General features: G+C 37.6%; 1 protein-coding gene across 1 annotated transcript in view; it reads left to right on the top strand.

The window, feature by feature from the left end:
- Positions 1-211: 211 nt before the first annotated feature.
- LOC127625204 (serine/threonine-protein kinase ULK1-like) overlaps positions 212-13,335 on the top strand; it is a 28,658-nt gene continuing 15,534 nt past the window's right edge. Inside the window, exons 1-14 of the mRNA XM_052100339.1 lie at positions 212-791; positions 1,261-1,353; positions 1,456-1,497; positions 5,451-5,483; positions 6,286-6,322; positions 7,200-7,373; positions 8,076-8,149; positions 8,236-8,337; positions 8,881-8,939; positions 9,030-9,112; positions 9,334-9,384; positions 9,682-9,770; positions 11,339-11,507; positions 11,657-11,717. Coding sequence (XP_051956299.1) covers positions 702-791; positions 1,261-1,353; positions 1,456-1,497; positions 5,451-5,483; positions 6,286-6,322; positions 7,200-7,373; positions 8,076-8,149; positions 8,236-8,337; positions 8,881-8,939; positions 9,030-9,112; positions 9,334-9,384; positions 9,682-9,770; positions 11,339-11,507; positions 11,657-11,717 — 1,157 coding nt within the window. The 5' untranslated portion in view covers positions 212-701. The remainder of the gene's footprint in view (positions 792-1,260; positions 1,354-1,455; positions 1,498-5,450; positions 5,484-6,285; positions 6,323-7,199; positions 7,374-8,075; positions 8,150-8,235; positions 8,338-8,880; positions 8,940-9,029; positions 9,113-9,333; positions 9,385-9,681; positions 9,771-11,338; positions 11,508-11,656; positions 11,718-13,335) is intronic.

Here is a 13,335-nt window from a genome sequence, read left to right as displayed (position 1 = left end):
AACAGCCTACACGTTGTGCTGGTATCAGCTTGTTTCTTTCTATTTACAGAGGGAGAAAAAATATTAATACGAAATTCTTTCCAACGTTTTAAAAATGATTGCTTCGTGTCCTTTAATATTTTCTATTATCTGTGTCAATGAGTGTGACGTGCTCGCAACAGAGTTCCCCTGACGTCAAACACGGAGCTTACAGGAAACAGTTGCGCGCATGCGCACCGCTGCAGCCCTAGGTTTAAATTGAGGTCTTTGTTGAGACCAATAGACAAATATTGCTCAAGCTTTTCATACACAGGAGAATATAATAAAAAGAAAAAATTACGTTGGATACAGTCGAGACACTGCAAGACTAATGCAACGGCATAAGTAGAGCTGACAACATCGGATGTACACAAACAAACCCAGCGTTCTCGGTTTAAGGAGGTATTGTTTTTGCTTTTAAGCGTAGGTTGCTTTTATTCCGAAATCGCTATAAGTGGTTGATCGACATGGGGAAATATCATATTTAAAAAGAAAATCATGAAAGAGCATAGGGATATTTCTGTGGAAAGGTTGCCCATGGCACACAGAACAAGTGGGGTTCAACTCTCTAGCTGCCTCGTCCAAACAGAGGAGAAGGGGGAACCTAAGAGAAGATACCTGTGGGCCATCTCTATCCCTCATATTTCACATAAATAGTCAACATTTGGGGATCGTGACAGAGGATGGAGACTGTAGGGAAATTCGAGTTCAGCAGAAAGGATCTTGTAGGACATGGTGCCTTCGCAGTGGTGTTCAAAGGCAGGCATCGAGAGGTGAGAATAATATAATTTGACAACTTAAAACGAATCATTTTCATCTATATGCACTTGCTTTATCGTGTATTATTACAACTTGTGATGTTCTTTGCGCACTCAACCGACATACCACCTTAAATATACTGTAGGCCCTGAGCGCAACAGAAAGGCGAGAATAAGAGCTTTAACGCATATTACTATACACAAATTTACGATTTACAATTTTAAGAGAGATGTTGGTTGCATCTGAAGCTCATTACATTTAGACATTTTCCCCCCTGATGTAAACAAGCTTCCCGGTTTACAGCTTTGGGGTGCAAAATCGATTATTTACAATTATTCCGTTAAATATTACACCGCTCCATATAATCATGGGCATGCATGGACATGTTACACTGTAGCCTACATGTACTCACAAACATCATCTATATACAATTGCGCTCAAATGACTAAAATTGGCATTATTTGCATTGCATTTTCTGGACAGAAGCACGATTGGGAGGTTGCAGTCAAATGCATAAACAAGAAGAATTTGGCCAAATCTCAGACTCTCCTCGGGAAAGAAATCAAGATATTGAAGGTAATGCATGGTTGTCTTAGCAATGCAGAACTTGACAGCATTTCCTAAAAACCTAAATACGTGCAATCGCATTCAAATAATGTATTCTTTGTTTTTCTATAGGAACTCAAACATGAAAACATCGTTGCATTACATGACTTCCAGGTAGGTTAAACACGAAATGTAGCAATGGACACTGAGCAATGCCCCAGTTTTTAAGTGCAATGTTTTTAGGAAAGCGATTTTGTTAACCCTCGCTAGTCTAAATGATCTTATACAAATATTTTAACTGTCTTTTTCATACAAGTCGTCAGAGCAAAACTAAAAAAAGGCTCAAAATGAATGTTTCACCTCCCCCAGGGTCTTTAACGGGATTTCCTTTGCTTTGATTGGCTCAAATAGTCACGTGTTCCTGTGTTGACATGACATGTGCGCTTTGGTTTTAATGGTTAACCTGCAGGATCGATGCATTATGGGTATTGAAGTTATGTGTGCCTATTTATCTCCTTATTAAAAATAGACTAATAGAATTATAATACATTTATAAAATATAAACATATAAAAATATATATTATTGTATGTGCATGCTGAGATCATGGGAAAAAATTATGTTTTTTCACTTGAAAACATGGAGAGTCTACAGATATCTCTTTTAATCTATTGTGTGCTAATTCGATTCTGTATTCTGAGTTCATTGGCACTCTGTGAAAGCATATCTTGCAACAGTGCGAGTGAAGCCTGTGTGTCCAGACTGTTGAAATGATTTAATTTTTCTGTCTTGATGCGTTCTTCAAACAGTTTGGTTCTTGCTATTTGCTCTGCCCTCTGGGTCATCAACAGGTTAATGTTTCAGGCATGTGTTTTAATGATGTAGTTTAAAGCCAGTAGAATTACGAAAGACATGTTCAGCACCTGGTTCCTCTAACCAGTCGTAAATCCTTTAATACTTATCTTTTGTTGCAATATGTTTGTTGCTGACTGTGAAACTCGTAGTCATAGAGCTAGATAATCCCCATGTTTCCCTTTCAAAACAAGAAGTGAAAGACCATTATATCTGGAAGGCTGATGAATCTACTAACAGCATTGTCAATAGATAATAGACTCAATTCTTATATTATTTGATTATTGCTGTTTTCAAATTTTTATCAGCACATTTTAAGTAAGTATTGTATGAAATAACTGTTTTCTTTAACTATTGGCAATGCAATTATATTAGCCAATGATACGTATTGGCCGACCCCCACTTAAAAATACTGTGGTGGTACCTTTAACAATGATAGTATCAGAGGGATATACCAAAGTTCTTTGATATTTACACATTGTACCCCAAGATCGCTCAAAGAACACTATGGTACATATCCAAAATCTCATGGTAGTACCATGGTACATTTTTGTATGTGTTTAAGGTTTGGTGTTGCTTTAGTTTCCTTTGTATTCATGAGAGTTTTGCTAGAGAAGGTTCACACTACTCGAAAGACTGACACTCTGGTGTGTGTTTGAAGAGCTACAGCTCAAGTGTCTCAGCACATTTCATCCCCAAGCTTCACTGGTCTGACCTGTTCTCTTCTCACATCTCCTAGAGAGTCACACCACTTTCTGCAGTTTTGTTGACTGTCTGCAAATTGAATGTCATTTGAATGCCTCTGCTTGCTCTCCCCCTGAGGGGAAAGTCTGCATTTGAGCTACTTGGCTTCTTGCCACACATGGCAAACTTGTGTTTTTGTGTGAATGTGAGAAGTAGCCCAGGTTAAGTAAGTGTTTATTTTGGGATCTCTTCCCAAGCAGAGAGATGCCATTTTAAACAGAACTGTATACGCTTACATTTTTGAGAGCACCAAAGCCACTATATCTGAATGCATACTTGAAACTGGAAGATATCCATGGACATAGACATCCTGCTGTCAAGTTTAGAGCATGGATAGTGGGAATAAAGGATGATGGTGTAGATTTGGGATTCTCTACTCCAGATAGCCATTAGTCATTGCTTGTATTGGTTTTCATCCTAAATTAGTCTTGGGTTTCAATAATATTTCACAGGTAAACTCGAGAATGCGTTGCATATAACAAGTGTGAGGCAACCATACTGTAAAGGCCCAAAATGTTGAAAAGATTGCAATACAATTTTTGAATTGAAATGGACTACGCAGGATTTGTGGTTTTCTGTTTTATTACACTTTCTGTTAATACCTCAGACCAGTGTCATATTTTGAGAATCAGATATTAGAACGGAAAAGTTGTCAGATCATTGATTGTGTATTTCTGGCTTCACCACTGGAATATAATAGTTGTGTTAGAAACCGGATGAGCTGCGACAATCTGTTGTTTTGATTAACATAAGTCCAATGCACTTGATGGCAGAACCGGTTTAGTAGGGCCTCTGCTGAGACTGTGGTTATTTGCCCTGCTGTGTTCATAAGCAAAGCTTACTTTATCACTCGGATGAACATCAGTCATCTAGGCACCACACAGTCTGCATGGTCCATGTTGGGTTTTCCCAGCTGAAATCTGCAAGCTCTTTGCTGCTTTATCAAGACTAGTTATTTTCATTTTCTGATTAGTTGTATCAAGCACCACTAATTCAATTTCTTTGAGATAATGTTTTTGAACCTATTGATCTTTGTACAGACAACAATTCTAATGGTAAAAGCAGTAATGTTAGTCTATGGGCTCTAAGGAAATAATTATCATATACTGTATTAACATGTAGACTAACTATTGCTTTGTAGAGAATTGTTCTTGGATTATGTGGATAAAATGAAGAAAACATCGAATGCATGATATCTTCTCTGAAGCATCATAGTGCCTGATTGGCTTCCCTGAAATTCTCAAATTATTATGTATTCAACTATCCACATAATCACTATCAGTCAGTGCAATAGGCCCTGACACATTGTGTTCTGTGAAGGTTGTTTTTACTATCAAGTCAGCTTTTACAACACCATAATCCTGTTATTTTCCAAGCCCAAGGCCGACGGCTCTAAAATAAAAAGGGGGTAGCCCACTTAAAACAACCTTATCACTTAGCAACAGCTGTCCCCCTGCAACCAATCAGCTGAGCCAGATCCACTGATCCGTAATTGCCATATGCTGCTGACTCAGCATTGCCTAACTTTGGCTTTCTGCTATAGTGGAGATAGATCAGTCAGCCATCTGCTCTGTAATTTTTGATGAACCAGTCAGCCTGAAACTTGGGCAAACATTGTGTATTGCTGTTTTTAGTGGTGCATGCTAGGGCAAAAGTCTGGTTCTGGAAGTAAAAATCACATTATTTGATTCCATAGGGGAATGGCTTTTTAAGAATAACTTGTAAACCTTTAAAAACAGACCTATGCATTTTATAGCATAATTCATGCTGAACTACACTACCCATGATCCTGAAGAGAAAGATCCATCAATCAGAGAATCGCAGCTAAGCACACCAAAAGAGCTATGCAGTGACCGGCAACAGTCCCATGCATTGTGAATGACGTCGATCTCCATTTACTCTCAAACTACTTACTGTATATATTTGTATATGTCCTCGTGTTTTGTAAATATTGAAATATATAGGAAATATTTGATTCAGATGTGTTCTACAAATAATGATCCTGTGGTGTAGACCCCCCAATTCACAATTTTATTCAGAAAATGAAAATAAATGTATTTGTTTTATTTTCTGCCATACTTTCTCTGTATCAGCTAAATCAGTAATCCCTTGTTTCATTGAGTTACACTGGTAGGTGCCATGGCTGCTTTGAATATTATCTTGTCATACAACTTCACGGTTCACACATTGAACTATGAAAACAATGAGAATGTTAACGAAGCCTTTGACCTTTGCCCTCCCCTTTTTACTAGCCCATTATGACCCTGTGCAGAGAAAATGCACTCCTCACGCCATATGTGATGCAATCTAAACCAGCCACAGTCAACCAGGATTTTTCAATACACACAAATAAGCTGTTAAAACTGGGTCCAATATCCACTTTAAAGATATCCTCGCAGCGTTCCAACAGTCTCAAACTGATTAATGTGTCATGCACATATTTTTAAAATTGTATTAAAGAAATTATGTACAAATCATGTTGGTCACTGTTTATCCCACTTTTTTGAATCTCATCGCTCATGTTTCTTTCTAGGAAACAGCAAGCTCTGTGTACCTAGTAATGGAGGTAAGGCAGCATGTTTTTCCAGTGTCTTTTGTTGTTTATCTTGTCTGTCTTGTACCTGGTAATGCCTGCAATTAGCCTTGCCCTGGGGTCTGTGGCAGGCAGCTACCAGTGGTTAATAGCACGACACAGTTAGACAGATAATTGTGTAACTTCAGGGTATTTTGTACAATAAGGCTGCACAATTAATCGAAAAAATTATCATGGTTTCAGCTGCCGTGATTAAAGGGATAGTTCGACCAAAAGTGAAAATGCTGTAATCATTTACCCACCATGTTGTTTCAAATCTTTATGATTTTCTTTCCTCTCTGGAACACAAAAGGAGATGTTAGCCAGAATGCTAGCCAAATGTAAATCATATTAACATAAATTAAAATGTGCAATTACAATATGAAGGAAAATAATCAGCATTTTAGTTAACAATTAATATTTCTTCATTTTGTCATAATCATGCAGCCTTGTTAAACAATATGGAGAGGGTTCTTCAAGCATTGTCAATTGCTTTAAATTTTCCTGCAGAGGCCCTGCCAGAATGTCAGTTCCTAGAATAGCCTTTTTGAGTCAAAAAAAGGCAATGGGGCAACAGGGAAGCTTATCCAGCAGTGCACAAAGGGAAATAATGGCCCATCCTTTGTTTTAATATGCATGTGAATCCTCTTTCCACATGCAGTGAGCTAATGCCATTCAGATGCAGGTTTTGTCATACAGCATTGTTAAAATCTAAAAAGGTTTGTTGTGCGAAGAACAAAAAAGTGATTAATGCTCATCCTTTAATGTTCACTGTTCCTTCTTTATTGACCTTTAGTACTGCAATGGAGGAGACCTGGCTGACTACTTGCACTGTAAGTGGGATATCTCATATGCCAAACATGACCTGATTTGTTTCAATATGTAAGTCATTTGTGCATTGATTTTCCCCAAAAAGTATAAACACTGGCTTTCTGGCGCCATCAAAACATTACTTTGGGCATCCTCTGACCAGCCCAACATAGCAATATTTTGTTCAACCAATGGTGTGAGTTTTGGGTGGGACTGTCTGTGGGTGCTCTTGCCTGTTTGAAAACAGTGATTATTTCGTAATCCAACTTGGTGCCACTAGTTGCAAAGAAATTACGCACTTCACCTTTAATAATAACTCTTGAAATGTATTATCTCAGGAACATTTATTAGGGCTGATTCTTACTCTAACATGAATTAATTGCTGTAATTAGTCTCTTTTCAGATTATATTTTGTATTATAAAAGAAATGATACCATTGTATTTCAAAAGCATGCAAAGCCAAACTCGGGAAGTTAGCCCAGAAGGGGAAGTGTGTGTGTGTGTGTGTGTGTGTGTGTGTGTGTGTGTGTGTGTGTGCGTCAGATCTGAGGAAGCACAGCATAACTGTTGAGACTGCACAGTGTGAGCATGTTTTCATAGGAAGCCATTCCACTGAAAACACCAGTAACAAAATTGTTAGTTGCTATGGAATCGTGAAATTTCATTTTGCTCTAGCTTAGGTCAAGTTGCTGACAGAGAGTTTGAAAAAGATAATACAAATGGGTGAATCATGAATTCATAGTGTATTGCTTGTATGTGCAAGGTGTAGAACATGCATTTGCATACATTTTGACCATCAGATTTGTAATGTAACCAGTGGCATTTTGTTAAATGCACTGTGTATATAGTATAAACTTTGAAGTATGAAAATGACTCATCTTTAGTCCAATGCACTTTCAGCTAAGGGCACTTTAAGTGAAGACACCATCCGAGTATTTCTGCAGCAGATAGCAGGGGCCATGAGGGTTCTTCAGGCCAAAGGCATCATCCACAGAGACCTGAAACCCCAGAACATCCTGCTTTCCCACCCTGCAGGCCGCAAGTCCCATTCCAACAACACCTGCATCAAGATAGGTGCGTCATCAAGTGTCTGGTGTATTGGATTTACATTCCCAACTATAAAAGCATTAGAAACCATAGATACCATAACCAATTGTGTATTAGAAAATCTGGCTTTTACAGAGTGAGACTTATCAGTTTGTTTGTAAATTGCTTTTTTATGCTTGAAGACATGAACATGCCTTGCTGCTTGCTATTGCTATTCAGAGGTAGTTTATTGGGTTTGCTATATGGGGAGGGACATTTGCATTCTAGAGAGCATTTTATTGGGAAAAACTAGTGGGTGCAAGATCATCGGTATATTTGGTACATTTTTGCCTATTCAGCACATTGTCTTTAAAATGAATGCACCATTTATCAGACTTTTATGAAATCTAGATGAAAATCAATAGTATAGAGTGTCCCTAGTGTGAGAGCTCTGTACAGTCTTAATATTGTGTGATTTCTGTTAAGTTGAGGCATGTAAAATCTAGTGGAAACTCTCCATGGGCTCATTTTATTAGATAATAAAAGACTTCTCCAAAGATTTGCTGCTCACACTCTCATTACACATGCATCGTTTTCTTTTAAATAGAATTTAAATCCACTTTAAATCAACTTTAAAGATAAAGCATGTTCTTAAATCAATGTACTAAGTCATCGATATAAGTGGTTTGAGGGTTTTTTCCCAGAACGCAGTGCTTCACCAAAATGACTAAGATCTTTCTGTCTCTTCAGCTGACTTTGGCTTTGCACGGCACCTTCAGAATAACATGATGGCCGCCACACTCTGTGGGTCCCCCATGTACATGGTATGTATTATGTGTTTTCTTCCAATTGGACTTTGCATAACACCTTTGTGATTTATTACTCTGTAATGCTTTCATATGTTGAACAGGCACCTGAGGTGATTATGTCGCAGAACTATGATGCAAAGGCTGACCTGTGGAGTATAGGCACCATTGTGTTTCAGTGCCTGACTGGGAAGGCTCCGTTTCAGGTGTGCACTTTCTATCAGAGCTGAATCCCCACATTTACCATATCATATGATGCTGAAAATAGTAGCTGTCAGAGGTGTCCAGATTGCATATTATTACATACATAAACTTCACCAGTGCAGTATATACGTTTCATATTTTTCATGCTAATTGTAGTTGAACCCTAGAGTTAACTATAGACAGTGCAGAAGAACACATCACATTGTGCTTTCTCACATCATCGTTTCTCATGTCTCCATATACTTGCGTTTGCTGTACTTGAATCTAGTAATTATACCTACTGTACTTAGATACTTGCATCTAGTCTGAGTAATAACAGCCAGTAATATGCACGAGGGATATTGATTTGTAAGAAATGCGTTAGTAGTTTTCATATGCCCATATTTATAAAATATCTATTTCCTGGGCTCTCAGCCATTTAAAAAGAATATTTGGAATGCTTTTGCATTTCAAATGTTCGGTCCAGTGTACCATATCAGACTTTTTTTTATATGAGTTACAGTAAAGGCATGCTATTAAGTCTGTTTTGTTTTTCTGTCCAACAGGCCAGCAGTCCGCAGGACCTCCGCTTGTTTTATGAGAAAAATAAAACTCTCTGCCCAAAGTAAGTGTGGCCTTATGCATCTCTGATTGAAATGTGTATGGATGTTCTGCAAAGCCATGTAGAAACCTGTCTTCCCTTCATTTTCTAAAGCATTCCTAGAGAAACTTCCAGCCATCTCAGACACCTGCTGCTCGGCCTCCTGCAGAGGAACCATAAGGACCGGATGGACTTCGGTTAGTGTTCTAAATATCAATTTTCCATATAGTCCATATGACCAACACATACTGGTAAATGAACGCATTAATCTGATTCACCCAGAATGTCCTGAGCTTTTAAAACCAATAGTTTTAATTTATAGATGATTTTGTATTTTTCCTTTTCCAAGTGTAGATTGGGCACTGGCCAAGTCTTTTTCATTGTCTTCCTTTACTGATCATAAAACCTTTTTCTATAGATGAATTTTTCAAACACCCTTTCTTGGAAGCAAGCTCCTCTATGAAGAAGTGTGAGTTACTACCCTTTTACTTTAAATGATGTATCTAGCCTCTCTCAGTTAGATTTAAAGATGATGTGTATAATTTCCATGACTTTAGTGGTAGCAAACGGAATCACACAAATCATTTCTTCCATTTGGTGCCGCTAGTGGTGTGGAAATAACTTACAAACAAACTCTCAAAGAAGTCTTATAAGGTTTTCCTGGCAATCAAGTAGCACTTATTCTATTATATATATATATATATATATATATATATATAAATAATCTTAGGATGTTAATTGTGTGTGTCTGTGTGTGTGTTCACAGCTGCTCCAGTTGCTGTGACATGCTTTCCCAGCTCAGCTTCTGCCAGCTCATGCAGTAGCTCGTCCACTTCACACCTGGCCTCTCCTCCTGTAAGTCTGCGTCTCTGTATTTTAAGTAATATATTTGTAAAACCTTTGAACAAAGTCTTTGTTTCATTTACACTGATAAGTCCTGCTTTGGGTTCCTGCTCCTGCACCCCACTGTCTCATCCAACAAAGACACAATTTCACAACTATATCATAATGTTTTCTAGTGGCTTGTTAGACCAATCTTGGCATCAGAATTCTGTGTTGAGGTCTGTGCTCTAAAAACAAGGAAAGGTGAACAGCCACATCTGTAATCTTGAGCTTTATAAATGGTCAGTGTGATTTAATATTGTGTTAAAGAGTGTCATTAAAGGGATAGTTCCCCCAAAAATGTAAATTCTCTCATCATTTACTCACCCTCATGCCATCCCGGATGTGGATGACTTCCTTTCTTCTGCAGAACACAAACAAAGATTTTAAGAAGAAAATCTCAGCTCTGTTGGTCCATACAATACAAGTGAATGGTGATCAGACCTTTGTAGCTCCAAATATCATGTATAGGAAAGTAATCCATATGACTCCAGTGGTAAAATCCATATCTTCAGAATATGATAGGAGTGGGTGAGAAACATATCAATATTTAAATCCTTTTTTATTCCAAATCTCACTTTCACTTTTACATCTGAAAATCACATGTGATGCCTGTTTAGTTTCACTTTCACATCTGAAAGTGAATGTGAATGTTGAGATTTAGAGTAAAAAAGGACTTAAATATTGATCTGTTTCTCACCCATTCCTATCATATCGCTTCAGAAGTCATGGATTTTACCACTGGAAGCATATGGATTACTTTTATTTTTCCTTTATGTGATTTTTGGAGCTACAAATGTCTGATCATTTTTCACTTGCATTGTAAGGACCTACAGAGCTGGGATATTCTTCTAAAAAAATCTTCATTTGTGTTCTGCAGAAGAAAAAGTTATACACATCTGGGATGGAATGAGGGTGAGTAAATGAGAAAATTGTCATTTTTGGGGGAACTATCCCTTTAGCCAAGCACGGAAATTTGCCGGCCCACCCCGTATAGTGAAATGTCTGCACAATGCAACACAATCGTCAGCAATTAGAAACAAATATTTGTTTTTTAAGATACAGTTTTCTGAAGTGGAATTTGGACCAATGAGATTTCACTGTGGGCATCGCCACTCTGCATGACACCACAGATGTAGAAACTATGTGATAGTCCTGTTGCTTGTCACAAATGTGACCGGCTAGGACAAAAACTTTTATGCTTTTATGACTTGCCGCTTTACCGAGGCATGCCTGGTTAGGTCAAGTCTATACATTTAGAACATGGAAAACCTTGAAATATGAGGGAATTTTGACATTCCGATTCCCACGTGTGGAAAAATCATGGAAATTAAAGACAATCTTAGTTATGGAAAACAGTTCTGGAATAAAATGAAAAATTATTCTTATCCACGAACGACTGAAAAAAATCTTGGAAAAGTCATGGAATTCACAGGTCAAAAGGTGTTGGAACCCTGCTTTTGAAAGAATTCAGAAGAAAGGGTACACCTTCATATGAGCAGTTGTCATAACATGATCTCATCCTCTACCAAATATGGCAGCAATCCCTTGCGGAGATCCAACAGGTCCGTGCAAAGGTGTTAGCCTCCCCGACACAAGACTCTCCAGGCTTCCTGCTGAAGGACTCAGGTGGTGGCGGTGGCGGCAGCAGTAGCAAGAACTCGTCCTGTGACACAGATGACTTTGTCATGGTTCCTGCTCATTTCTCTAGTAAGCCAGCATTTCTCCTGAGAGAACTTCATTTCTTTTCCCTCTGTCTTACTCAGAGAATGATCTGACTTAACTGTAAAAGTTGGATTCAGGGTTTGTTCCCGCACTCGTCCTGTCAATCCTTTATCTCTTTCTGTCTCCTTCTATAGGTGAGCTTACCTGTGAAAGTCCTACAGGAAAGGTTCTCCAGGACAGTCTGATGTATAGTGGGTAAGAACTCCCTTAGAGAGAATATGTTTTCTATGCGTCACCAACAAAGTTGGTCATATACACTTTTTTCAGGGTAATGTGACTCCCATAACACAACAATGTGAATTAATATAACCTACAGTAAACTGCCAGTATGTCAACACAGTGTGTTGAAGCCATTGCCTAGCGGTTAAAGGAATAGATCACCCAAAAATGATAAGTCTCTCATCATTTACTCACCCTTATGCCATCCCAGATGTGTATGACTTTCTTTCATCTGCTGAACTCTAAAGATTTTTTGAAGAATTTCTCAGCTGTTCAATTGAATGGGTGGCAAAATTTTGAAACTCCAAAGTTCAAATAAGTCAGCATAAAAGTAATCCATATGACGCCAGTGTGGTGAGAAACAGATCAACATTTAAGTCCTTTTGTTTTTTTTTCTTTCCTGCTCAGTCAATCTCCACTTTAACTTTTAACTTTCACATTCTTCTTATGCATATCGCCCCCTACTGGGCAATTTCTGGCAAAAAATGACTTTATATTGTTCTGTTTCTCACCCACACATATCATCTCACGTCTGAAGATATGGATTAAAACACTCTTGAGCTCAGAGCTGAGATATTCTTCTAAAAATCTTCATTTGTGTTTTGCTGAATAAAGTCAGTCATACACATCTGGGATGGCATGATGGTGAGTAAATGATGTTTTTCATATTTGGGTGAATATACCTTTTTAACGCTCCTACTGCAACTTATTGGGGCTTATTAATGAAATGCAAACAGAATGAATTTCTGTGAAAAATTATCTTAGGTCTGGGTGAAAAAATAGATTTTCCGATGCATTGCAATCATTTCACTCACCAGTGATTGTGTAATTTAGGGGTGAAGAAGTTTAGCAGCTAGATCTTTTCACTGTGTGCTGAGAGTAAATGTTTGGTTTGTCTCTTTCCTTGTAGTGTGTCTAAAGACGAGATCCACGCAATCCATTTGTCAATAAATAATGTATTTTTTAAAATCCTTTCAGTTCTTTAAAGTCAGTTTTTAATCAAAAACAACAACAAAAAATTAATTGGGTCACTTTATATTAGGTGTTTTTAACTACTATTCATTTAGTATTTGATAAAATGTACTTATGATGTACATACGTGTTGTTGTATTGTACTTGCATTTAAAGTACTTGCATTTCAAAGTTATACTGTGAACCTTACCCCTAAACCTAACTCAACCCTCACCTTAAACGCTAACCCTAACCCCTTATCCTACTCCTAAACCTAACTGCACCTCAACCTCAGTAGCAGCATATGTGAATCTTGTAAGAATTTTGCAGAACAATATGTAGTTACACAATCAATACATTGTATTTTATGTATTTTAAAGTTAGCACATAATAGTTAAAGACACCTAATATAAAGTGTGACCAAAATAAACATTTACTGTAATTCAAATCACACACAGCACGGAAGCTTTCGAGTCATCTATGGTTAACATGCGCTCATATACAGATGCTCTTTACAGAACATTTTGGTTTTTATTTTTTAAAAGCTAAAATTGTATCAAAAGAATAGAAAATAAGATATCATGAGTAAAAACTAATCAAATATAATTAGTAAAATAATTGTTTTCACAATGTACCCCGTTAG

The sequence above is a fragment of the Xyrauchen texanus genome, chromosome 31, assembly GCF_025860055.1.
Source record: "Xyrauchen texanus isolate HMW12.3.18 chromosome 31, RBS_HiC_50CHRs, whole genome shotgun sequence".
Classification (NCBI taxonomy): domain Eukaryota; kingdom Metazoa; phylum Chordata; class Actinopteri; order Cypriniformes; family Catostomidae; genus Xyrauchen; species Xyrauchen texanus.
The sequence above is the reverse complement of the archived record's forward strand: the minus strand, read 5'-3'. Positions and strand labels throughout refer to the sequence as shown.